This window comes from Chaetodon trifascialis, chromosome 15 (genome assembly GCF_039877785.1).
Source record: "Chaetodon trifascialis isolate fChaTrf1 chromosome 15, fChaTrf1.hap1, whole genome shotgun sequence".
Lineage (NCBI taxonomy): Eukaryota > Metazoa > Chordata > Actinopteri > Chaetodontiformes > Chaetodontidae > Chaetodon > Chaetodon trifascialis.
In genome coordinates, this window is record NC_092070.1 from 20,806,099 (window position 1) to 20,833,886 (window position 27,788).

General features: G+C 47.2%; 1 protein-coding gene across 3 annotated transcripts in view; it reads left to right on the top strand.

The window, feature by feature from the left end:
- The window catches only part of znf385c (zinc finger protein 385C), a 116,242-nt gene that overhangs the window by 62,715 nt on the left and 25,739 nt on the right, over positions 1–27,788 (top strand). Inside the window, exon 1 of one of the 3 annotated variants that reach the window (XM_070981230.1) lies at positions 8,632–9,055. The exons of the other annotated variants lie outside the window; for them this stretch is intronic. Within the exon in view, the coding sequence (XP_070837331.1) occupies positions 9,046–9,055 (10 nt within the window). The 5' untranslated portion in view covers positions 8,632–9,045. Of the gene's footprint in view, positions 1–8,631; positions 9,056–27,788 lie in introns of those variants that run through there. 3 annotated transcript variants of the gene reach the window in all.

The window sequence follows — 27,788 nt, forward strand, 5'->3', positions numbered from 1 at the left end:
AGTCAAGGAGCACACTCGCATCCACTGACGGCCTTATTGTATTATTTATTGAACCCAAAGCCAAGCTCTTTCAAGGTGAATACAACCAAAATATAAATATTTCCCTGAGTGCTGCGCCTATATGTATTCACTCTTCATGTGTACACTCATGCAGCGACGTGAATCACGGGAAATTATTACCCCTTTGTTTTTACCTTGATTTTACTGATTACCATATCCAAATTAAAGTGAAAAAATGCTTTAATGGGGTTTTCATTTGTAGCCTTAAGGCAGTAAAAGCTTATTTGAGAGCATGTGTTGTAGGTTTTTTTTATTTAATGCATTATAGGCCAGGGCATGCTCATCAGTATGTGTGAACATGAGCAACCCTGCAAAAACAAGAAAGCAAGAGTCTAATATGCGGTAATGTACAGCCTGGAGCCACTCCGCTGATAATGAATAAGAGATTGATTTTTGACCTCATGCAACATTTGCGACTGTTATAGTAGAGCACTAAAGCAAAAGATGAGCCTTTATTCAACGTCAGTCAGCCCGGCTGTTGTCTCTGTAATCTTTCCCTTATTTTCCAAAAGACTCGCACAGGAGCTCTTCATCATCCTGACAAGTAAATCAGCCTCTGCCTTTGAGAAATACTCATGGATATATGCTGGGAGAGTGTGACCATGCTAAAAAAATAACAATAACGCATTACAAGGCTCAGATTCAACACTACTACTTTCAGATTCTTTCTCATGTGGCAGCAGCACAGCTGAACTCACTCTGAAAATAATTTCTAAATGTATAACTCGCTTTAATTACAGTTTGGAGTGCCAAGGCGGCAATTATGGAATAAAAGTACAATCCTGCATTATTAATTCATCGTACAGCATTAGTCACTCTCGCCGGCCGAGGGTGAGGGATAGACGAGATACAGTCTGCCACACAGTGTCAGGCATTAGAAAAGAAAATAATAACAGAAATGAAGGCAAGCTGCACTAAGGTTAATTTATAGTTGTGCATTAAAGGTTTACAGCACTGGTGGAGCGAAAGTGCCCTCTTGGATGCCCCTATGGTAGAACAAACATGATAAAGTGCCCTCTGGGGTGCTCTTGCAGTGGAGGAAATGCACTCCTGTTCATGCAACTGGTGCCCTTTTTATCTTTTTTGCCTCAGTTCGTGAATGCAGCGTGTGCCTCCTCAAAAATGTAACTCGTCAGGCGTGCGCTGATAACAAGTGGGAACCACATTAAGTATGATTAGTCAGCACAGGATGGAGAGCGAAGACAACATCGCTGGGAAAAAAAAGATTATCTTCTTTTCAACACGCATCCAGCAAAGCCATTTCCACTGCAGACCTTCTGCGCAACCCACTCTGTGTGCCAGTGAATGAAACCAGATGAATGCGGCGACTGCACAGAATAGCCTCGAAATAGCCTCCATTCAGTGCGGCGGATCTTCCCACTGTCGCTGGTAGCAAAGAGTCAACGAAAGACTGCGAGCGCAGTTGGTGTGGGAAGTGAAATTGAAGCACAGTGCAAATTGTTATGTACAATACATGCTCATGTTGCATCAACAGGTCAGAGTCAGACAGTGGACTGCAGCTCAAAAACTATGTCGTATGGGACTCCTGATAACTTGCATCAACCCTAAATCCTGCTTTAGTGTACAAGCTAAAGGTCTGGTGCCGACCAGCAAAACATTTATCCTTGAAGATGGACAGCAGAAAGGCCAGAAACATCAAATTGGGTCATCGTTTTGGAGCCATGAGTAAAGTTTCATTGAAATCTACCTATTAGATAGAAGAGGGGTATGGAACAATGAACATCCATAATAAAGTTCATAAAGACTCAGACAACACGGCCTCTGAAAGGACGAAAACAATGACACTCAAGAAGAAGAAGAAGAACAACAACAACAACAACAACAAGAAGAAGAAGAAGAAGAAGAAGAATCCTTTATTGATCACAACACAACATGCATAGTTACACAGGGGGAAACTGCACACGCCATGCTTAAGTGAAATTCTTTCTCCGTTTTTAACCCATCCTGGTCGTCCTTCCTCCGTGGCAGACCAGGAGCGGTGGGCTGCCAGCCGACAGCCAGTTCCTGTTTGTCACCATTGGTCAGGTGGTGATCTTGGAGGTTACCCCAGGTGAGCACGGGGAGAACATGCAAACTCCACACAGAAAGGCCCCTTTCCTCGAGCAGCAGGCACCGATGGCATGGCGGAGGACAAGCCCACAGCGCCCAGGTGGGAATCGAACCTGGGACCTTCTAGCTGTGAGGCGACAGTGTTTCCACTGTTCCACCATGCCACCCTAAGCAACGCCATAACCCTCTGAGGAAGACAGCAGCGGTGAGTTGTTTTCCTGCACTCATTTCAGAGATAGCGAGGCACAGCAGGCGGCCAGGTTCAACACGAAACCAAACACGTGCACAATTATTCCCACTTATGATGGCGTGCACGAGCTCGTCCGCTCGGCTGCAGCGTCTGGTTATTCCTGGCAGCGATTACATCAGTTGGGCTGCAGACACCCTTGTGTTTTCTACTCCACGTGAGAGGCAGGGGGTCAGGATTCCCACCTGCCTCTCGTCCCCCTCAGCCAGCAGTCTCCCCTCTCCACCTGATCTGTATCGCTCGCCCTCACCTCTCCTCGCCCCGCGCCTCTCTTCATCTTCCACTTGTGAACCCAGCCAAGGCGACGAAGCACATTGATGATTTATTTATGTTAGGGAACCCATCTTACCCTCTTTCCTTACAGCTCTCTCTCTCTCTTACACACACACACACACACACACACACACACACACACACACACACACACACACACACACACACACACACACTGAGTGTCTGTTCTCATGTTTGTCTGTCTGTGAAACCGTATGCGACAGTGATGCTAAATGGGGCGTCCTCTCTCCTGTTGTGATGAGAAGGGATGTGCAGGTGGCACACACACACACACGCACACACACACGCACACACACACACACCCTTCTCTTCTGCAGTGTCATGCTGAGATGACAGCGTCTCCCTGCTCTGGGGTTATCTCACACGATCTAGGTATTTGACACTATCTGCTCCATTTTCTTGAAGAAACACACTTCAGCAGCCCACGTGTGGAGTGACAATAGGTCACAACATCTGCAGGAACAGACAGATGTTGACACTTTTCATATATTTCCATTCATTCAAGACCTGTGAAGATGAGACGCTATCAGCTCAACTGATCTGCTGTACCCGGGTTATTTTCAGAACAGTTGATGCATTCATCCCCTGCACGCAGCTGCATACAGTCTCACCAAACATCACCCACGACATCCACGTCTTGTGTTAACGGGGGAAGCCTGGTGAATCAAAGCCCTGTGTTATCTCTGCGTGTAAAATCTCACTCTAAAGCAAAACCCGGCCATGTATCATTTATTGTAATATGGTACCATTTTCCAGGCAGCATACTTTACAACCAGTTTAATAAGTTGTAACTAATGGTTTTATTAATGGTTCATAAATCATTTATTAATTCTTTGTAGATCAAGTGCATGCCATTTGTAAGAACCATGTCAGGCTGTTAAAAATACCTAATGTCCTCCCTCGGCGTAAGTAGCTTTGTCTTTTCATCTGCTCTTTAATTCATCAGTTACATCACCCTCTGTGAAAGAGCTGCAGAGCATCCAACCAAAATACATTTGTTAAAAAATGTATTAGCGCAACATTACAACTGTGATGGATTACTAGAGTGAGCTGTCTACAAAGACAAAGGAGCGGGACGTACACCTGAGCTCTAAATGCTGCAGGAGTACTTCAGTCTGACGCTCTGCAGCTCGCGGTGAGGAGTGGTGAATTAAAGGATGACGACAGAAAGTTCTACAGGAGGAGGGCAAATTTTTCACAACCTGGCAACCCAAATGTTGTTCTTACAAACGGGTTGGGTTGTGATTTATAACACACTGATATATGATTTATTGGACAAATAAACCACCCAGTTGTACCTCCCTCCTTTTAAACCGATGACGTGTTTCAGAAATCCGCTGCAGAAAATGATGCGTTTCCTCTGTTTGAGAGCCCAAGCTGCTGCAATACGACGGCTTTTCCTGCATCTGTGATTGGACAGAACTTTTGACCGAGCTCTATCTCCCCCACGCCGCAGAGAAGGAAGAAAAACAAGCTACACAGAGCTCCTCTGGGGTCGAATTGACCCCAAAGGATGACATACTGTACATGTCTACTGTACAGATGTTTGGAAAAGATATGCAGACATGAAATATTTGATTATCTGGTGTGTTAACATGACTTCAGGCTCCCAGGTTCCCAATTCGACTTGATTTTGCCATTATTCTCATCATTTTTACACGTGCAGCAGAGGCTCTGAGGGACCCCGAACAATGAGGAGGTGAATCTCATCGGGGGTTAAGCAAACTCTCTATGATTTTCACACTTTTCTCAACTTTTACCAACAAGCCGATCACCCGAAACTCGATCTAATCCCTCATTGCCTTCAGGTGCTGTCACTGTATGATTTGGCTTCTTATTCTGCCCCCCATCAGCACCTGCCTCTCTTGTCCGCCCCTCTTCAGATTACTTTAGCTCCTCGCAGTCAGCCCTCTCAGTGCTCCTCCGACCTCCTGTCAGTCTCTCTGTCACTTAGCTAGTTAGTCTCTCCGTCAGTCAGTCAGGGAGCCGGCCGAGCCGACACGCTCCGAGGGTGTTCCCTCCCAACGCTCCTCAGTGTTTGTTTGTCAGAGAAAGAGGGTGAGAGAGGTGAGCGGAGGCAGAGAGAGAGAGGGATAGTGAGCTGGAAACAAATATGCCAATGCAGTAAGCAAATTGATAGAGCGACTGAGGGAGAGGGAGATAAAGAGATGTCAAGTCAGATGGTGAGAGCTTTGTGTTAGACTTTCAAAAAGAAGAGTGCGAGGAAGAGGAGCGAGAGGGAGAGCATGTCCAAACTTTAGATGAAGATGTTATTCCACGGCGAGAGAGAGAGCTGATGGGTTCGAGAGAAAAGCCGTTCGCTTAGAGCGAGATGGGGAGTGAGCGAGCGAGAAAGGAAAATTGTTAGTTTAGAGAGAGAGGGAGAAAGATAGATGGCTGTTTGCCTCGTCTGCCGCTGCCAGTCATTACCTAGTCGGGCCTCGGCAGCAGGTTGGCAGAGCGAGCTCTAATTGAGGAGGCCGGTGGCTCGGAACAGCAGAGAGAGAGAGAGAGAGGCAGGCCTGTCCTCTTTGCTTGTTCATAAATTAGCCTGCCAGTCATTACGCCCTGGCATGTATTGGGGATCAGAAAACACCATTTCCAGACACATTTGCATTTGTCACAAGTTCCCGTACGATAAAGCAGAAGCTCGCAAAGCCTGGCTGCGTGCGCGCTGAAGGTTTCCTCGCGCTTGCACGCGTTCTGTGAACTGTCCAGTAAATCTGAGACGACTTCTGTGCAATTGCTGCCAGCAGAATAAAGAAGATAATCTGCAGCTATGCATCAATATCCATTAGCCCAGAGGAGTGGCAGCAGCATGTGTCTTGTTTAGTGAATCACACAACACCCAGACGACATTTCCGCGCTCTCGCACACACCTGCTCATCAAAAACAGCTGCGTCTCTCTCATCACGCTCTTGCTTTGCCCGCCGCGTATTGGAAAACAAAAAGGTGGACATTACGAGGCTGTCACGCCTTGAAAGGTATTGATCAGGCTGCTGCTGAGAGACAACAAGATGAACCTCGCATCAGCACCGGAGGGAGGCTTTCTGGGGGTTTGTTGCCATCTGTTAATGAGTGATGCAAGTTGGGATGTGAAGAGAATGTGTGCAAAAGAGGGGAGGAGGGAGGATGTGGCGGAGATGCCCAGATGCCACCGCTAAAAAGGTGTCACATGGCATTAGGCTTGGACGCCGCTGCGCGCCGCCGTCATCTTCTCAGGTGACAGCAGGGATCTCAATATTTCACGCTTCCTCTTCCTCGAGTCTCGTGGCCCCGCCGTCACGCCGGCCCGGCACGCTTCCTCCCACCCATCTATGAACCACAGCCCATCACCCCGAACCGACCCGGCCCGGCACGGTGACAGCGGCGGCATGCAACAGCGAGCACACACCCGGCATAATAATCACAAGCCGCTCACCTCGTCTGTAGTCTCCACCTTACCTTCCCATCCTGAAAATCACACACACAATGTAAACAGTCAACATTCTTGTACATCTGTCGCATTTATCAACATTTTTTCTCTTGAATTCTCGTCTAAACTTTGAATTACGTTCGCAGATATAATCGTCAAAAGTCCCACCGAACGAAAACACGCCTGTTTTTCAAACACTCAGATCACAAAGGCTGAGTATCAACAATCAGCGGCCAAAGCCGAGCAGAGACTTAGAAAATAAAGACAACGGCGTTTCATTAGACTCGAGTGTGACAGCTTGACCTTCTCTTCTCTCCGGGGTCCGTCATTCATCACCATAGATACTCGGCCCTCGGCTACTCAGTAAACACCATTAACAAAGTCCACCAGTGTTAACTGCTGATTCACTGCCCCCCCACCCCCCACCCCCCAAATCATGAGGAGAAACAATCATGGTGGAGATTATTTGATGTGCCCCGCTGACCTGACTTTGGTTTGAGTTGTTTAAAAAAGTTAAAGCGGCCTAATGACGATGATGATCATCTGAGCCAAAGATGAGCTCGTCGTGGATCTCGTGGACGTCTGCTTCGCCAAATAATCCTTAGATTGTTTGAGACAAAGCTCGCTCCAAATCGAGAATGGATGTTAGCTTTCACCCTCTGGCGGGCGCTGATGGAGAGGATGAAGAGTGACGCGGTGTTGGACAGGTAGATGCCAGCGGTTAGCTTTGTTAGCTTGCTAAAGCAGCTTCTCCATTACAACAAATGTAACATTCCTGAAATCGTAGCTTGCAGCGTACGCACAAGCAGTGCGTTTTATACCTTTAAGAGAAGGTGTAACCCTGCTGCAGCATTAAATGTTACTCAAAACATATCTGCAGATTAGTTTTAGTTTTTGTAAAATGAACAGCGTTGCAGTGGTGATATGGACCTTTCTGCCTCCATCCAGATGTAACCGTGTGTTCCTGCTCCTGTCCAGTGTTCGTCGTTTAACATATAGAACAAATTGCCAAGAGCAGATCATGTTGGCTGAAGCTGACTGACATAAAGCTTGGAGCCCATCCCGTGTTTCCAATTAGCCCCGACTCTGGCGTGCCAGGCAGCACGCCGACGGTTGGCATGAAGCAGCAGGACAGCCCAGCTGCCCCTGCGTCCTCCGCTCTGCCCCAGGGGACAGCGGCGGGGGTCCACTGCTGCTCCGGTGAATGGCGAGGAACAGAAACCTGGATCAGAGGGGAAAGGTAGCTCACACCCCCGAATGACACTCTGTCAGAGGCAATATTTCACATTTAAAGGGAACTCTCCATCAGGCGCCTGATCTCCATCGCCCCTCGCCGGCTGTCACGCTCTGCTCTCACATGTGCAGCGTAAGGGAACACTAACCACACCGTAACAAACCAAGAAACGGCGACACGAATAGATTATTGGTGCGCAAGTATGAATTTCCTAAATTCGAACGCACAATAGAGACAGCAGATGAAGCTTTGTTGTTGCCATCTGCACAATGGATGTCGGGAACAATCGAGCACATTTTGAAGGCCTTTTCCCACAATGATGACGTGAACACAGCAGCACCAGCGGGCGTTTCTGCCAAACCAGCAAGTGCAAGAAAGGGGAAAAAGAGCAACAAGAGATGAAGGCAGAGAGAGAGAGAGAGAGAGAGAGAGAGGCAAGTGCGCAATTAGATGAATACACAGTTTGAGGAGAAGGGAGGGAGCGACAGAGAGAGAGCAGAAAGGGGGAGAAAGGGGCAAAATGGGGAAGTGAGCTGAGAGCGGGAGAGAGGCGGAGAGGGAGCAATTTAATGCTGTAATTAAGTTCCTGATAGCACCCTGGGAGATGTGCTTTGGCGTAGCTCCAGGACAGCTTAGCATTGCACCAAGGCTCTTCAACCCACAATCTATGCCTCCACACACACACACACACACACACACACACACCATTTGAACAAACAGAAATTTAATACAAGCAGACTCTGTGCTCTCGAGCCAATTCCGAATCCCCGAATATGTGTCAGCTTCACCAAATGATGCATCGACAAGAAGAGACACAAAGGAGGAGCAGACTGGCAAGAGAGATGGCTGTGAGAAACCATCACTTGCAGTCACTCTCACGTCGCTCTCGCTCACACACTGTCGTGCACGCGAGGCAGCTGCCTTGACAAGTGCACACAAATCATCCTTATGAGAGCACAAATGGAAACCTGTCTGAGAAAATATTCTTTCCTTTCCCTTTATGTCTACAGTGCGCCTATCATGCCTCTGCCACCCCGAGCTTTCCAGTGCCGCCTGCTGCGCCTGGTGCTTTGCTTTTTCCAGTCTTTACTTTGGCTGCGAGGCTAGGACATGTGCATGACTCAAACACTGACCTGTAAGACAATAAGTTTGACAAGGAGGCTAATGCGGTGCCAAGTCGTACAGGTACGAAGAGTGTGAGAAAAAAAAATAGCAGCTCATTTCCCCAGCTGTGCGCTCCTGTCAAGTGAAAAGGTGCTCGCAGAGAGGAGGAGAGAGAAGGAGGTAGGACTACAGATGACAAGGAGAGAGGACTCAGAGAGAGCAGCGGAAGAGAGAGGGAGCAGGCAATTACACCCAGCCCCTCTCCAACAGCCCAAATCTTCGCCTCCTTCAGGCCAAGCGGAGCGGCAGCACGAGCAATAGGATTCTAACTGAGGATAACGCGCATCAATAGGATCAGAGATTTCCCGGGGATTGGTCACCAAAGACGCAGAGGGGGGAACGGATACAGTGTCGCAAAGAAAGAGTTGTCATCACAGAGACAAGAGAGGGGAACAAGTGAATCACAAGCGGCTCTTGACAACTACAGGACGCCTCCGGTTCGCACCTGTGCGTCGTGCATGTCCTCGCTCTCTGGGGATAAAAGTGCGTAAAATTTTGCCGTTTTTACGCACGGTGACACGAGCCGAGCTGGAGAGACGCGGATACGGTCCTGGACGCGCGATGCTGATCGGTAAGTGTCAAGACCCCTTCAGCACTTCGCCGGCGATGATGTGGCTGCGCTGACTTTAGGAACCCTGATGGCAAATTTCATGACGGGCGGCAGAAATATCATAAATGTGGCAGCGCTGCTGTTAGATGCGAAATTATCTTGAAGTGTCTTATTCCGACACTCAAAACACAAATTATCTGGCGTTTAGAGCACATTTTGGGAGGAACACGCGGGCTGGAAGTCGCTGTATCAGAAATACTGATGATATTGATGAAATTATTAATCGTGCGCTGAGTGTTCAAAGAGAGGCGTTTTAAGGTGGAATTAATCAGCAGCCTCGGCCGTGTAGTCCTTTACACGCCGCTGTAATGGTCACTGTTATGGCGTCAGAATTGAAATTGTATCGATCAGCGGAGTTTAAAATATTGATCCTGGAATCCAAACGTGTGCATCCGGAGTGGTGCGGAGTTACGGACAACCTCAGCCTCCTTATTCCTCCCGAGCGTCACCTGGAAGTTCCTCCTCACGTTGGTGTGAAGAAACAGACTGATGCTTCAGATTCTCACTGACGACAGTTTCTTTTCTCCTCTGAAAAGTGAGAAAGTCCGACAGAGTGTGTGGAAATGTAGGCCTCCAGAAATGTGACCTGCATGCGTTCAGTTGGAAATGAAAATAAAACCTCCATCAGCAAATTAGCAGCAAATACATTTTTCCTCTCGCATTGATTATGCTTTCATTATTGGCTGTATGAAGGTGAAGGTGTGAAGCAGGGTTACAGGAGGTTATGCGCGTAGGAGGATTTGTTTTCCTGGAATACATATTTTTTATTATTATTAAGCAACTCTGTTAGTCATACATGCTCCCGAAATAATCAGTAAATGTTTATTTTCAGATTTCCCTGAGAGACTTCAGTTAGATTACTTATTGTATAAATAAATCTCATCACCTTGTTGACTGCTTTGAAAAGAAATTAGCTTTTTAATGGTGGAAAAAATCCTGAATATTTAATTGGATATAGGAACCACCAATTAAAAAAAAAGAAACCCTCTAAATCCATAATGGAGAACTTCTGCACTGCACTTGTGTAACGAGCTCCGTCTGATTATATCAGAGAATGAAGGTGCACATTTCTTTTGTGTGGGCTGAGCTGAGGGATGGACGTGCACCGCCGTGCCCCCGCGCTCAACCTGAAACACTAATTTACAGCCGTGGCCCAGTCTTCTCCTCCTCTCTGCTGCCAAAATGCAACCATTCTTGCATATCAGCGTTTCTCTGGGTGCGCTGGGCCCCTCGTCCTTCCATTTCAAGACAAAGAAATAGAAGACGGATGAGAATTTGAAAGTGAAAAGGATGAGATAACAAATATCCAGAGGGAAACTGCTGATAGTCTTGTTTACCGACTTGGATGTAATGGCTGTACGCTCACACACACACACACACACACACACGCACACACACACACACGCGGGCGCGCCGGGCCTCCGGATGTGATGGATCTTGCTATAAAGCGAGATCGTGGGGTGCTTTGAGATCTCGGTGCTCTTAAAATGGCTTCGGCGCTCGGGCCAATGAGTCATGCAAATGGATGCCACATTAAGCGCTTCTCCAGATATTTACTTCTCCTCCCAGACGCCACCTCCTAATCCCTCCACTGGCGGCGATGGATGAAGCCTTCAGCGTTGAGGTGTTGGACTGAAATGTTGTCTTCGTCCCTCTCTTGTCGGCGCTCTCTCCCTGTCGCCCTCTTAGCCAGCTCATAAAAGAGGAGCTCTGCTGTCAAGTGGAGCCCTAACTACTCTGGCCTCTGTCTTGTGCTGATTTCACCTCCGCCATTATGTCGCCTTAAAAGCTGCTCGGCGGGTCACCGGGGAGCTGCATCGGCTTCTTCTCGGTACCACATAGCAGCCGTTACTTGACGACAGCCGTGATTATTTTGCCCTCTGAGACGCTCTGCTCCTACTCAGTGCTGCCTGCAAGAGCCAAGGAGGGGAAAAATTGCCGGTGGTGGGGGCTCAACCTTGTCTCACATCTATGTACGACCCCCCGCTGTCCCCCCAGGCAGGGGACAGGTTGCAGGGCTGTGGGAGGGCTGATTATAGGGCTGTCCCTCTGGGAGTGGGTGCCATTCTTCCTCTTCCGCTCCTTTTTTTTATCTGCAGGATCTGAAGTGGGGGGGGTTCGGGAATGCATGGGAAGCACAGTTAATCTGCAGGGTCCCAGGCTTCATCAGGGCTAATTACATGGGGTTAAGGTTACGGTCTGAGACCGGTGGGTGGGGGCTGGACACACCCTGTGAGCAGGTCTGTGAGAGACTGATGGTAAATTAGCAGAAGGACATTAAGAGCAGGTTTTTCTTGGACAGGCGTAATGATAGGATGATCCCAAATTTGGAACTTGATGTGGAGCTCAACGGGAAGTCCTTGACCTCGTGGTGGCGGCGCCAACTTGCCCTGGCTTTCAGCTTTAATGTGCAGAGGATGGAGGGGTTCCCAAGCTGCGGGGAGGTGTAGCACGTCTGTTTGAAGCGGTTGCGCAGGTGGAAGGGGCATAAATTAGGGGGGGGGTAATGAAAAGGCAGCAGTGTTGGACTGAAAGCTTTGGTCCACTTCCCACCAGCTCGACATCTGCGTCACCATCAAACCATCATCCCTCTATGTGTGCTTCGCCTTGGTCTTTTTGGTTGAAGCAGCTTCTGTCTGGACTTGGGGGCAGGGTGGGGTGGGGGGGTGGGGGTTGTCTGTGCACGTGCATGCAAAAGCAAAGCATGAGAGGCGATGAGACAATATGATGGATGGATTTCCTGAGTCTCCTGTCTCTTTGTTCATCCCTCCTGGGCCAGAGGGATGAAGGTGGCAGCTCTCCAGCTCCTGCTCAAACCATTTCTGCCTCCTCTTTCTCTCTCACGCACACACACACACACACACACACACACACACACACACACACACACACGCACACACACACCCAGCAGAGACAAATAACCCACTGCTCTATTAGCTCAACAAACACCTCACCTCGAATGACAAATCTGTTGTCAAACTGACTTTTTTCTTTTTCATTACCTCAGCTTCTATTAGTCTGTGTCATCTCAGTAAAGACTCCTGTGAGAGCCAAAGGAATGTAGCGCCACAACAAAATGTATAATACATTATTTCATATTCATCGTTTCTCATCCTGCTGCGTTTTATACGTCGTCCCTCTGGTGTGAAGCTCTATCCCACTTTTATGAAGTAGTCGATGCGTGTGGCTCTTTTTCACTTTAATGTGCCAGTCAGCCATTGCTTCCAGGTAACAGGAACAGAGGGACACGTGATCCGAAACTCCTTCTTTCCATGCTTTTTTTTTTTTTTTTAGCCTCGCTCTAGTCACTATTCTGGATCTTGTTTTATCTTTCCCTGCAGAGCTCAGTCCAGGAGGTGACACGAGTTTAAAGGAGGAGTTTGTCGTCGTATATTGTCAGCCTCTGATGTTGTTCAGAAGTGGCTTCGTGAAGTGTTTTGAGGCTGTTTTGTGGAAAAATAGGAATATCTGACACTTCTCTGATAGATTTCGTGCTGCATGCTTGCATTGTGTTAAGGGGGAGCGCAATTTTGCACACCGAAGTCTGCTTCCACGGGGGCACTGTGTGAAATCTGGTACGTTCGGCCGAAGTTTAAAAATGAGGGAAATCTGGAGGTGTGGATTTAGAAACGAGTGAGCTCAACAGACCGCTCATGGCTTCATTAGCTACAGCTAAGGCAGCCAAACTGTCAGAGCTGGGCTAATGTAGACACCAGGTTTTGACAAGGAAGAAGAATTCAGAAGGAGTGCAGCACTTAATCCTGAAAGGATACCCTGAATAAGTCGCTGGCTCCTGCTTTATCTCTCTCTCTTCTGAACTATCTGCAGCGATCAGTGGGATACATGCTGGAATATCGCACTTTATAAATCGCAGTGAAATTTGTGTGTTAATGCGTTTGAGTGGATTTTTGTGCATGAATTGTATTTTGATTCAGGGTGAGTGGGCGGGACTGTTGTAACAATAAGTGGACCTGTCTGCAATGGACCTGCAGGCGCCTTTCAGATGGGTCAAAGGTCAACAAAGAGCAAAGGTCACAAGTCAATGAAGCTACTGGAACATTACCTATTCCATGCAACCCCCACAGATATTCATTTTCTGTGATATTTCACTTTTTCTTTGTATAAATATACGCACTTGTACTGTGTCTATAGACCTTTATTAATATGTAACTGTGTGATTTATATTGTGACAGAAGCTACATGTTTGCACATACATCGTTAACATGCACAGTTCACATGCGCCCCTTTACGGCCTGCGGGCCCCCTGTGAGGAAAATGCCCGCGTGTGAGTGACAGTTCAAGTTATCTCACTGAAGTGACAGCGTGGGTTTGATTGGCTCGCCCGCTGAAGTGATGGCTTCTGGATGCTGAGAGCCGTAGGCATATGTGAGGCCCAGCGGGGGCTCTGACAACATGAAAAATGGTCCCTCGCTGCTCCCGGCTCCAAAAACCTCACCACTTAGCCTCTCTTTTCCCCCGCTGCCGAGGCTAAAGATCGAGGTCATGGACGGAAGCAGCAACACATCACCTCCCGGTGCTGCGTGTGTGTTTTTCTGCACTTGCAAATTAATTAGTCTTCAGCGGCTCTCTACTGAAGGGGCCGACTGGTCCTCTCGACGCCATGACCTTGACGTAAATGAGCAGGAGAAGAGTTAAAGGCCTTTGAGAGCAGCAGACTGAAAGATGAGAAGAAACGCATAAAGAAACGAGTGAGAGAGAGCCAGAAACTGTCTCAGGATCGAAACATAAAGGGAAGATAACCTAAAAAGGAGATCTCCCTCTTTTTCTCTACTGTGGCTCTCAGTTCTCGCTCTGTCTCAAGTGCATTTCTAAGTCATCAAACCAGACTGTCTACATAACCGCCCTTGCCCTCCAAGCCTGAGGATCAGCAGCTGAGAAAGTAACAAAGCCCATCGATTTTCCAGTCAGCTCCAGCCATCAGAACCTGGTACCCTGACCACCGATCTGCAATACTCCAGGGTCCAGTGCGCATAATGGAGTGCAGCTAGTGGGTAAACGGTGGTAAGTGTAAACAGAAGACGCGCTGATCCAGCTCTAATGGCTGTCTTTGCTCCAGCTCTTTGTTAGCTGACCTCCGCCTGTACTGCGTGCCATCTCACGGGCGTTTAACAGCGCACCGCTCGCCGGATTAATTACAGTAGCAGGGAATTAATGTCCCACGTGCACATGCACACAAGCACAAAGACTGCAAAGCCAGAAATAAAACAAGATTAAAAGTTAACTCTGAAAATCTCTTTTAATGCACAGAATAACATGAAACAAAAACTAAATCTAAGTCAGTAATGTTTTCTGGCACTTTTGTGTACATCTGCAATGCTTGTAGGCAGTAAATAAAATTAAACTCAAACTCCCAGAACTCTTAAATAATATATGTGACTAGACTTCACATTTATGTGGTCCAAAAAAATTAAGGTTTAAGGTTTAAAAAATGTATAATCAACAAAAAAAAGTACATAAATTACAGTACACATTTTTACTGCACAGCAGCTCAGCTCTGAGTTGCTGTGCCTGAACAACAAATGAATATACATAAATCAATGGACAAAATGCAATCACCAAAACATGTGCTTTGCATTTTCGTTGCACACACACACACACACGCACAGAGGATGCAATCCCAGATACAAATAGTCAGCATTTTTTGCGCACGTACAAATTGGCAGAGCTCGTCCGTGGAGGGCGATTAGACGATGCTAATTAATGATACATATAAATCAAATGTTCTAGCGGGCGTCTGTTCACGCGTAAACTCAATCAATAGTATAAATTTGTTGTGTTATCAGTACGCACAAACAGTATGTGAACATACACGAGTTGATAAAAGTACATAAATACAGCGGGTGTTGCGTAATTATACATGAAACATGGAGGCTGTATGAACACGCTCTGTACATAAATACATCTCGAGTCTTCTGCAGCCTGCTGCTTAGTTCAGGTGTCTCACTTCCCTGTGTTGATACTTGGCACTACAAAGATGTCGGCGTGTGTTGTTTCCGAGTGTGTGTTGGCTTGTATCTCGAGCAGAAATTGGCATCCTCGCGTCTTTTCGCCGGTGCTGAGCCGCTGTGGAGAGAGCCTGACTGGGAATGATCAGCTCTAATGATTTTATGAGAGTCTACATGATTAATGTTGGCACAGCAGTGTGTTTGTGAACAAACCTCTCCCGCTCTCTCTTTCTTCATCTCCCTCCCTGCTCTTCATCCCCTCCCACGCCGCCCTTCCTCCCCCATCTCGCAGGGACTCGGAGGGAATATCCAGTCTCAGTGTGTGCTGATTTCTGTGGCGCTAGCTGCCGTTCGCCACATTAGTGTGTGACAATGGGTCTCTTTGAAGTGGGTTATTTTAGCGCGGCTCACAGCTCAGCGCTGTGGAGAAAGATGTGCCAGCTCGCTGTGCAGACAGGGCCAGCTGCGAGCACGGGGATAGACAGAAGGTATAGATGCACACGTGCACGCCCACACAGACAAAATAGCGGGGTCAACACAATAGCTTTCACACCCACATCCTCTAAATATGCTTTATATAAGCACCTCCATCGCAGACAAAAGCCACAAACTCCTCCTCTGTATGCACGCATCTGCCTCAAAGCACAACACGGCACCAAATAGTAGCCTGCGCCGTCCTCTCATCACTTCATCAGCAATCCACCCGTCTATCAGCCACCCGCCCGTCCGTCTTCTCCCTCTCTTTTTTTTTCTTGTCGGTCTCCTCTGTTCCCTCCGTAGGCCCAGTCCAATCTGAAAGCTTAGTTGAGCTCCGTCTCTCTCGGCTTATCTCCAAAAGCTGCCTCTTTCATTTGAGTAAATGCCTTCATTCCCAGCTCCTCTATGAGGAAGCTGATAAGGGATGTCTTTTATCCACAGCAGATAGGCTTTTTCCCCTCCAGCCCAGTGTGGGTGCTTGTGTGTATTTATAAGCCTGCACAGCATATGCAAAATTATGTGTGAGAGATTGCATTTGTGAGTCTTGCGTGAACATATATATGCATGCACACGCACGCAATATGTATATGTATACTTATATGAGTATTTTTTGCAGCTGATGATGATGATGATGATGATGCTGTGGCGTAAATATGCAGCGCCTGATGTTTCGAGCCATCTTCTCATGCTGCTTATCATTCAAATGTGACATTTCTATGATTACACATAATCACACAAGACTGCTGAAACCTTGCAGGTGTCTCTGATAGGAAGTGATTAAGTGGGACAAGCTAATCATCGCCGTGTCTCGCTCACATGTGTGTGCACGCGCGCGTGTGCGTGCACGAGGAGGCCGCCTAATGAATTGATCGGGGCTGCAGAGTGGATTTGTTGCCGGGCATTGTCTGCGTGTGACTCAGCCTAAGCCACTGCCAAATGCTGCACTTTTACGCGGCTTTAACACAACAAATACTGTGTATCGATTGGCCTTTTATGCCGCAAATGTCACACGAGACATTTTTAAGTGTTCAGAGTGAGAGTCAAGGCAGAAATCTGCTGAAATTTTCTTCCATTTTTCTACTTTGTCCTCTCCTTTGCTCAGTGTCTTTGGCTCCTGTCCGTCTCTGCCTGCGATCCCAGCGGCCGCGGCCCGCTGTGCCTCGGACATCGCGTTACGGGAGCACAGAGTGGCACAGCAGGTGGTGGTAATGATGCTCCGCCGCTTTTCTCTGACCTGGGTGGAAATCTCTCCTCCTGTAGTGGTTTGGGGCCAGAGGATCTGCCCCTGCTCTCTTTTAGCCTCAGTGGAAGACACAGCTTGTCTGCTCAGATCTGCATTTTCCTACATTACCCAGCCCATTTAGAGCTCCTGCCCTCCCCTCCAGCACACTGCAGTCGGATCTCTCGGGGGACATATGAATAAAATTTGTTAAGCTATTGGAGCCAGCGGAGGAAAAACACTCCTCACCGCTCCCCGTGGAGACCCAGCCTCATTGACTTGGGTCTGTTTGCTTGAGGCCAACGATTGTGTTCAGCTGATCTTAGTGAGCGCGGAGTCAATGAGAATGATGCATTAGCAGCTCGGCATCTATTAAAGCTGCTTGCTGCGGTTGAAGCCAGGCTCGACTTTGAAGGGATTTATCAAGCCGCTTACCAAAGAGAGGTGATTGAATTCATTTGCTTACTAATGAGGAGGGATTGTGAATTGTACACTTCCCCAGCTACGCTTCCACCTGTTAAAACCATTTGCCCATTACCGCAATCAAATCCAGTGTTTGTTCTCTATTACAATCAAACCCCTTTTTGTCGCCTCATCAGACACCTTTTGTGCCTTTTTGGTACTCAAACCTGTTTTGCATGTGCTGTCTTTGGTTGTTTATTTTAAGGGGGAGGAGGGAGCTACCTTTTGGACTTTGTGCCTCATGCCAATGTGTCTGTATCACCTCCTGTTTTATGGGTGGACTATTTTACCGATTTATGTCATTTGAGGAGATTCTAGAAACAAATCCAATCATCTTGAAGCGAGGCATCATTTTTCAGATCACACTGCTGAGCATATGGATCCAAAGAAAGTGTTAATTTGCATTGAAAAAAGGTGAAATTAGCTCACGGTGGTGTCGTATTTTTCAACTCACAGCCAGTTTAAATCTTTTGTTGAGGTGTTTTTTTGTTGTTTTTTTTAAGTATTTTTGCGTGATCCTATGCGAACCACTCAAGTGTAATCAAATCCAATCAAATCACTGTGCCGCCTCTCGCTCTTTCCCTCAGTCAATCAGCAGAATTGATTTTATTAGAGGTAATTGTTCCCTGTTTGATGTTCATGATGTCTTGATTAGTCCTATTCTCTGGAGCGTTGTTGTGGAGAGTCTGCTCTCCTGCTGTTGTTAAGACCAGATTAACGCTAAATCCTCTCTGTCTCAGCAGACAGCAACAGACAGACTGAAGTGGGTTAGCTGAGGCCTGCGCAGTCAGACGGAGTTACAGTATGTTAGCCAAAGGTCAACACAGCGCTAGATACACCACAGTTATGTCATCGGCTGTAAACAGAGGACGTCCTCGGATGCCGCCTTATAAATATGGCATTGATCCCCATGCTGTTCACACTGACTGCTAATTTGTTAATATGTTGTAGCTAGAACTCACATTTTTCATACTATAAATTAACAAAAAGAGATGTGCACACTGTCAACATAAGAGTGATGATTCATAGTTTCATTGCTCCTGTCATGAAAAGAAGCTGTAATGGGGCTAAAGCAAGCACAGTTCATTAGCTGTGCGATGGATTAAATAACACCTATAAAAAAAAAAGGTGTTGCCGCCTTTCCAACACTGAGCAAAGGTACAGTTTTCAAGACCGGCGACAAGTCCCACAAACCTTGTCAGTGAGCAGTAAATAATATTTTTAAGCCGTAATGGATGCTGACAGGGAAAAAAACAGATTCTGCCTCTGAGCGTCATGCAATGTGAGAAGGTGTTACCTCTGATGGGAAACATGGCAGTGAATTTATTTGAGCAGTCACAGATGATAAAAATCACCATTAACGGTAATATACGTAGTATTATGATCAAGACTACTTTTAAAGAGTTAGCTGTTTGATTGGAGAGGCTCGAAAAACATATTTTCTCTGTCGGCTTCTTACTGTGAGCGGTGAGGTGTTTGGAGTGCGTTCATGACTGTTTTCTGCCAAAATTAGAACGGCATGGGCTATTTCACCGGAGACAAAACTCTGTCTGTGTTTCTGGTCCTCGCCGGGCGGGAGTTCTTAGACAAAGGTGATGTTGTGAACATCTGTGCACCAGCGTCTCCTAGAACTGACCTTTATATGCAGATAATTTGCATTCAGTTAAATTGTGGTGACAAGTGTAATCGCTGTCTGGATTATGTTCCGAGTCGACGTTTGTTTGCTTCCTGCCGGCGCACAAAGTTCAGCTCGACGGCACCAGAATGCAGGGTTCATGTCCAGGCTGAGGTTTGGTTCAGGCAGCAGAAGCACTTCAGTTAACGTTAGGGAAAGATCGTCATTGCTGCTGACCTTTTCTCTATGAACTAACCAAACTTATGGTCACTATCAACATTTCTGCATCTTGCATATTTCTCAATGTGTGAATGAGCATTACGTTTCCTTCAAAATGTATTTCCTGTTGCTAGTTAGTTCCAGTAAAGTAGGGCTCACCACTCAGGATTTAACAACATCTGAATTACAATCTGGCGACAGTTGTCGAGGTTCAGTCTTCGTAAAGAAGATTAGCCTTGTTTTTAAGGACTAAACTCAATTTAATTATACTTGATTGCTGTTAAAACGTAACAAAAAAAAAAAACATTTTGATTGTGGACATTACACATCAAACACTTAAATGCTTAAAATTTGCAATAAAAAAAAATCCCATTCTTTCAGCGTTGACAGTGTGGTATCTTGAGGATACGATGATGCTACGATGAAGTGTGTTCAAAGTAAACCCTGTTGAGCCTAAACTGGCAAATTAAAAGCAGCATCAGATCATCTGAATTTTGCTGCACATGCTGTGATATGCCACAGGACTGGATGTTGATTTTAACTGGTTGAACCAGCTGTAACCTTCAATTCTTTAACCCTGAGAAACCGAGCTCAGCGAATGTAAGAACAATGCATGCTGGGAAGTCTGCTCCTGCTAGTTCTTCTTTAAAAAATTAATTTAGTGAGCAGCTTACAGCACACGTGGATTCATTCAGCTCATCAGTTCTGGTCAAAAGCTGTCAAATATGAAGAAATAGCATAATAATAACATGATGTGTGTTTCCATTGAGCCAATGGAAAATGATTCTTGGCCTCAACATTGTTTGGGACTGAACCCATGACCTCCCCGTCCGATTTTTCATTGACGCCTCGCCCCGTGTTATTGATCAGATCTCCTGCTGGCCTCCTCCACGCTCCCTGGGATCATCGGCGGCGGCGTCCCTTGCTGTCTTGAGGTCCGTCGATGCAGAGAGGTGATAGAGCCGTTTAGAACGACCTGCCTGACGAGATCAGGCCTGCAAACTCCTTCAAAAATCCACCTTTAAGCATTGCTTTTCGCTGATTTCGTTTACAGTTTATGAGATTTTAGCTCATTTCCTTCCGCGTTCTGTTTTCATTGTGAAGCACTTTGTAGCTGTGCTTCGAAAGGCGCTGCATAAATGAAGTTTATTAATATTACTGTGATGGTGTGTATCCATAAAGCATTTTTCTCCGGCGGAAAAGCTGGCAGGTCGCCGGGATGAAGCGCTGTGCGGTGAGAGAGAAAAACGCTATATGGACACAAGCCCTGAGGCTACTGTTTCAAAATCAAAGAATACATTTATTAACCAGAGCACTCGCAGAAGAACGTGGCACTGGCGGAGCGCTAAATATTTTTTAAATTTCTAAATGAAACTGTCAAAAGCAGCCGTGGGAGCTGCGTAGAAACAGATGTTTGCACGTCTCTCTCCCTCTCTCAGCGCCGTCCACGGGTCTGAAGAGACGTCGTAACGAGTTCGCTCAGATATCGCCCGAGACGTGTCCCTACCATCCATAAGCAAACCTGCGCCCTTGGAACAGCTACTCATCACACACAGCGCGCAGTAAAGCGGTAATGCTGCAGCGCCACAATGAAATCCTGTTCCAGATGATTTAAGTCGATATGAGACGAAGAGTTTCTTTCTCGCAGCCAAAGCTGTGATACTCATGCTGCTACGAGCGGTGGAAACAGGAGATTCATGCAGTTCCAACAGCAGCAGGCCGAGGCTTACCACAGGCAGGCTGGGAAGAAGCCTGTTAAATCAAGATTTCACATGACGAGGGCTTAATCTAGTCTGTGTGCACTTTACAGCCCCGGCCGCTTTTGGGTGTCCGTCCATCCCAAACGACCTCGGAGCTTATTTTCTGTCTCTCCATTGGATCGTCTCCGCCCGTGCCCTCCCGTGATACGTAGTAACGCTTTGACGCTTGAGGACACTTCAGCAACTTTCAATCGAGATTAATCTGTCTTTGAGATCTGCCAAGGTCTCCGTGGAGGCGCAGCTGAGAGAGAGAAAGAGAGGGCGGTTATAGAGATGGGCCATTTGTAGCTGCTGTCTCAGAGATGTGGTTCCATTCGCACTTTGCAACCAGAGGGGACAGCTCACTATATCATTCAGCCGTTTGTTATTTTGTCTGAAGCAGGAGTTGGCCGAAGGGGAGAGATGTCTGTCTCTCTCCCCCAGTTGCCTGAAGGTGAAACCCATGCATCACTCTGCAGAGAGGGTGCGCGTCTGTTTGCTTTTGCATGCATTCTTGCGTGTGTGTTCATGCAGATGTCCACATCGATATGTGTGCATAAATGGGAAGGCTTATTCTTGAGCTATCAGGTGTCAGAGGCTATTGTTCAGGCTGAGTGAACCAGATTGAATTCCTGTGATTCAGTTCGGTATTTCTTTGGTGTTAAACTAAACAAACCCGACGGGTTGCCTGTGTTTTTTGACAACATCCTCCTATTTCCAGCTCAGAGCCTCTCTGTTTATCAGTCGCTGCCTGTTCCCTGTGCTTTCAGCGGCTCTCCCGTTCGTTTCTTATCTGCCTCACCTCTCTGCTACTACATCTCATTTGTACTCTCATACTGGTGTTAAGGATTTCATAGAGCTGAGACCGAGTTTGTGTTTCCGGCTTCATGGTGTTTATGGACTCTGTGTGGCCACGAGCGGCGGGAGATCCGCTTGCAATTCCCAGCGCTCCCCAGTGAATAGCAGTGATCCGTGTTTCTGCTGTTTCTGCTCCGGTTATTAAAAGCCAGGGGAAAGGTTACAGTAAATGCCACTCAGCCGATGTGCAGCGCAGGCTTGGCAGACGTCCCCAGCCCCCCTTGCCGCCCGGAGTTTCACTCTTAACATTTTGGGGAACCGTAATTTCACCTCACTTGCTTTTTCCCTCACTACACCTCCCAAAACTGGCAACCGCATCCGCAGCCTCCCTTCAAAAAACCTTTTGTGCAGCCGTTCCTAAAAGTCTGCCCAAGAATTAAAAAGGAGCCTCATACCTTCTACTGACAAACTGGCAGTTTCCTCTGAATCCTCCTCCCCTCCTCCTCCTCCTCCTCCTCCTCTTCGTCTTCACTGCTGTCCCTCTGAGCCCCATCCTCCCTCCCTGTCACCACTTCTCCCAGACGCCCTGGGCACTCATCACAGAGGTCACGCACCTGTCGCCTGCTGTAAACAGAAAATGAATAATTCAGGAGTCGGCGCTGGTTGACTGCAACAGCTGATGGTCTCTCCGTGACGAGCAAAGATTTATCCCAAGGATTCGCGTTATAATCCTCAGCTGGAATCACACTAATGAGAAACGCTCTCCGGAGAGTCTGAGGACTCATTCGGAGCCAGACCGAGTGTCCTTGACCTCTGCCGGCGATAAAGTTAGTTTGAAATGGCAGCTTGTAGTGGCATGAGAAACTTCTGCCACACACGCGCACACACACGCTGCTTTGGACGTTCAGATTTGCAGGGGGATCGCGCAGATACAGCAGGGCAACAGGAGCTCCTAACTGGGCTAACTGCAAACGAAAGAGCATCCCTTGTGGCCTTTGCTTATTTCCTTTCCTCCTCTCCTCTCTTGTTTCTCATCCTCTCATCCCCGAGGTAACATGCCTGCAGAGGGAGCTGACCTATAACAGAGAGCCGGTTATATTTGAGAGCAGCAGCAGGTTGAGAAGCAGCGAGGCGCCGGTTGGGGCTGCCAGGTAGCTGCAGTGATTGCTTTTCACTCCTTATCGCCGCACCAGCAGGTGTCTAAGACGGGCCGTACTGCAGCACTCTGAGGGGATTCACAATTATAACACCCTGGCCACCAGCTCACCCGCCACCACCACCGCCACACACACATAACTCCCATCCCCGCCTCCACCCATCCTTCCCTCCGTGCCTCTTTTCTTACTCTCTTCACATCGAGTGAAATCCTGTCGCCAGTAGTAACTTAGGAATCCTGTTATGGCCTCGATCCTCCAAACACCTGCACGGGCTCTGATAAGAATCCTTATCTGCTCGGCCTCCATGTCTCTTCTCTGCACCCGGGCGGAGCAGAAGGGCCCTGAGGCTGGAGTCGAGGGTGTATTACACCACCACGGGTGGTCACATTGATTGTTTTCAACCACATTATCGTGTCTGGTGCGTCACGTTGGAGAGGGTTTGCGAGTGTGAGGAAGCAGGCAGCTGCGCCGGCGGAGCGAGGCCTTGAATCCTTTGCTGTGGTGAAGTTTTCCTATTTAAAAACACGCCTGCTGCCTGGCTCGGGTGTGCCGCCTGCAGTACAATGCCTCATATGAGGAATCATCCCTTTATGGCGTTCTCCCATCTTTGTAATTACACATGAGGAATGAGAGGAGACATCTGCATGCCAGCACTTTGAGGAGAGGAGGAAGGAGACAACAAAGGGCAGAGCAGCTTCTCACAAAGGCTTTCCAGTTTGCAGCTTGCAGCTGTTTCTCTTCAGAGAGCTTGTCGAACGGCCCGTGCTCTCAGCCTGAAAAGTGGTTCACAATCCTGATGCTGATTTCGTAGCCGCCGCTGACACTTCTTCCTCCTCTTTAAAAAAGTGTTGACTTAACAGATGTTCAGACCTGGACGTGACGTGTCTTTCTACGTCTGTCTTCACGGCACGCTACCGATGCATGCAGTTTGCACAAGTGTTGGAAACTGTGCACATATCGAGCCGTTTGTGCACCGTGTTTGCTTGTTTCCTGACTTTTCCCCACCATTGTTTCACCTTTGTTTAGCTGCATATGCTGTACAGGATTGAAAACCAAATGAGCTTAATGGATCCACAAGGCATGGCACTGCGACCCGTAAATTAAGTCCCACAGATGTGCTTCTGTAGATTAATCTTCACGCTCATGAGCAATTATTCTGGCAGTGACGCTGAGGCATGAGGCTGATTTGAAACAATTACAGCCCAGGTTGGGCGAAATTGGCTCGTTCATTTTCCAAGGCCACTGCTGATTGAGAGTGAGGGCATTTTAAAGAGCAACCAAGAGATAATTGGTTTTTAACACTGGCATGTCCTTCAGCTGACCTTTTAACCCGAGCGTGGACATTTTAGGGTTAAATTCCTGAAACAAATGTAAGCACATGCAGCTAATTAAAATTATCTGTGAACCGAATGATCGTTGAATTGCTACTGTTTGTTTTTATGTATGTGCTTTATCACTGTGCTAACCTTCACAGCTGGAGGACTTTCATCACCACAGACGGTCCTCTGCCGTAGCTCTCGTGAAACGCTCTTTCTCTTCCTCAAATATAATAACATATAATATTATAATTGTAATGAATAATATAAGAGCTGCCCACCACTTTCCTGCTATGTGTTGAAAGGTAGAAAAAATGATTTGGCCCTACAGCGAGGACTTGAAAAGAACAGGAAAGCTTTGCTTTTTATAGCCGGTACACATTTCCATTAAGAGTTTTAATTGGCCGTAGACACATGCCTGAAAGCAGAATTCAAATGAGGTGTGTTGTAAGAAAAGTCTAAAACAAAGAAGCTGGAAAGGCGGAATGAGTGAGGAAAGAGACATTTTGTGGAAAACAAATTCAGGTGGAATGGGAGTAGATGATCAGCAGGCCATTCGACGGCAAGGAAAGCGCTGCTCTGGAAGGCAATTTACTGGCTCACTGCGAATACAACATGCTTAGCAGGAGATCTTTTGCATAGCAATTTTTGCCAGTGTCGTTTATTTAAAGACAGACAGCGTTCTCGCCTGCGACACCTGAGAGGCTCAGAATAGCTGTGTAAATGAATTATCAGTTGTAAAGAGCGTTTCGCCTCCGTGTGTGTCTTAAGTTCGTCTGTGGGAATCTCAGGAGAGGGCAGCTCCACCACGTTCAGCGCGGCTACAACTTCATTTTCATTTCGCTTTCGCCACAGCCTCATGCCCACCTTCCTGTCTCCGTGTCTGAGTGAGTGTTTTCATCTCTCGCTCCTCTCATCTCTACAGCTGAGGAGTTAAAATTAGAAAGCCACCTCTGTCTTGTGCTTATTTTCTCCAGCGCGCCACACTCCTCTGCCTTGAGGATCCAACCCGCCCGGCTCGCCCACCATATCTAATCAATTTATAATGAGTTGTCTCACTTGGCATGATGGCTGTGTGACGCTTGGTTGACCAGCCTGATATTTATTCATGTAAAAAACGATGTCGCACTTAATGCCACTTCCACAAATGACTCAATTTGCTGAGGAAATGAACCTCATCTGAGTTCCTGTCAATCCTGCAGAATTTCCCAGACCTGGGTTCTGCACAGTGTGGGCATGGCACCGCTTTGAGTTAGCTCAGTTTTTGTGGCGCGCCACTGCAAGATGCTAATGTTAGTTATGATAATTAAAGCGGAGACGAGGCCGCTGACTCTCTCAGACAGATGTTTAAACTATTTGCCATATTTTACCTTTGATCATTTTCCTCCCTTTAAACAGTGTACATGTTCTAAAAGTTGATTTTGTTCCTAGCTGGAGGGAAAGGTCCGACAGCTGTCATTATCTTTGTAAAGCAAAGGGAGGAGATTAGGAAAAGTGTGGGCGACTTATTAAAGCTGCTCACCCTAAGGCTTGAAAGCAGAAAAAACAAAACAAAAAAAATGATGTTTCTTTTCACATTTTTTCCCCTCTTTGCTGTTTATCGTCTCGTTGAAGTTCTGTGTACAGCTGCAGAGCAATGGCTGGCCATAGGCACCATCTGCATAGATTAATGTGTTTGATATTTCCCTCCTCCACCTCCTTTTTCCTGTGGAGCATCAGGAATCGGTGGCATCTCTGCTTCCCGCCCGTAGCCGGCTGCCTCATAGGGCTTCGCAGCGGGGAAGCTGAGCAATTTGTTTCTGGATGGCTCCAGGCTTATCGTCTCGGCTTGACAGATGGGCCTTGCCTCTGCTCAGGTTGGGTTCTGCAGCACCGCGACGTTCGCCGCTTGCCTGACAGAACTCATTATAGACACTCCCCAGGAGAAGAAGCATCTCCGCGAGGTCCTGTTACCACCGCCTGACCGCCACAACTCACTGTGGAGCCAAACGCCGTGGAGCCACACATACTGCTGAAACTTTTAATTTAGGACTTATTCATTGATGAGCCACCAACCTGAAAGTATTTCTTGTCAGAAAAAAAGCAGCCATTAATGTGATGATGTAGCATTCTTACAGCAATAAAAGAGACAATTTACAGATGATTCAATTAGAGCAATTCAGGGTCGTGTCTCTCAGTACTCTCAGAACTGAAGCATTAACTTGTTTGTCAATGCTAGCAAAGGTTGCTATTTCTCTCTGATGAGACAGCATCCCTGCTAAAGCCAAAGGCTCCGTATTGATCTTGTTTAAAATTCAGTGTCAGGTCATATTTTATTTATTGGCTGTAAATTAGCCTCGATACACCTTTATCCACTCTGTGATGGAGCTGCCTGGAGTCTAAATCTACTTCTTAATCTCCTGCACACTTACCTCACGTCATTCTTCTCTTCGTTTTGCATTCTGTGATTAATGAAGCGCTAAAACAGCCCCGATGATGTAACTTTACCCGAGCCAGCCGGAGAGCTGAAGCCAGACTGAGCACAGGTGAGGTTTTTGGGGTCGGCGGAGAGGTAAACTCGACGGATTCGGTGTCTGACTTTGTATAATTCCTCTAAAATTACGTGTGAAAGAAAAGTTATGAAGTCATCTGCCTTCCTGAGAGCGCTCTATTTTCAGTCGTGGGTCAAACTGTGCTTAGCCTTGCATATAATCAGGCCACATCGAGCAGCCTGCCACCTCCTGCAATCCAGGGAAAAGAAGGAGAAAGGAGGACAGAACTACATATGAGAGATTTTTAAAGAGCAGATTAGCCTAAAATAGGAAAGGAAGTGCTGCGATTAGAAATAATCCTCGCAAGAAATATCTTCGTAACCTTATTAGAGATGGACTCCGGTATCTCTGCTGGAAAGATCTCAGCCACCACTTTTATCATGTAAATGTTTTGATCCCTGCTAGCTCTTCTCCCCTCACACGGACACTCCAAGCCGACTGTTCAGACATCAAACAGGGTAAAGTTGGAGCCGTGTTCTGCTCAAATATTCCTCGCACATATTTGACGCATAAGCCGTATCTGCCTGATGCGCACGCACCGGAATACAAACTGTCATGTGCAGCACACGCGGCCGTTAGCTCACACGCTCCAGTACACAATATACAGCGCAGTGCAGCCATCTTACCTGATAGCCCAGGTGAGGTGAGGAAATGAGTCGGAGAGGATAAAATTAGAGGGTTCTTGGTAGAGATTTTAAATTGCATGCCACTGCCAATAGTTAACGTTTGTCTGCCGAAGCTGGAAAGTGGCTCGCAGACATGAAAGTCTCCAAAAAGGTCAATTTGAAAGCAAAAGCAGTCAGAGACATGTATTTATTAGACCGCTTTCATGGTTTGCCTCTCATATGTAGAATAATGCCTTATGCATCACAATGAGATGGTCTCTGCAGCTGGAGAGAAACACGTAATTCTCGCCTATTTCATGCAACCGAACTAATCAAATTGGCTTGGTTGAGGGCTAATTGAAGTTCTAGCACCATCTCTGCCCTCTGTTTCATCTAATCAGTCCAGTAACATCTTAAAGTTAGGTTTGCAGATTATCATCACAGTTGAAGGGGGGAGTGGAAAATAAAAGTGAGGGAGGTAACGGCGGCGGATGGAGAGGAATAAAAAGCGTCGGTCTTTAATTAAAACTGATTGTGGTTAATGTTCTCCGTCCATGCCGTAACGGTTCCCACGGTGGCCCTCACGCCAC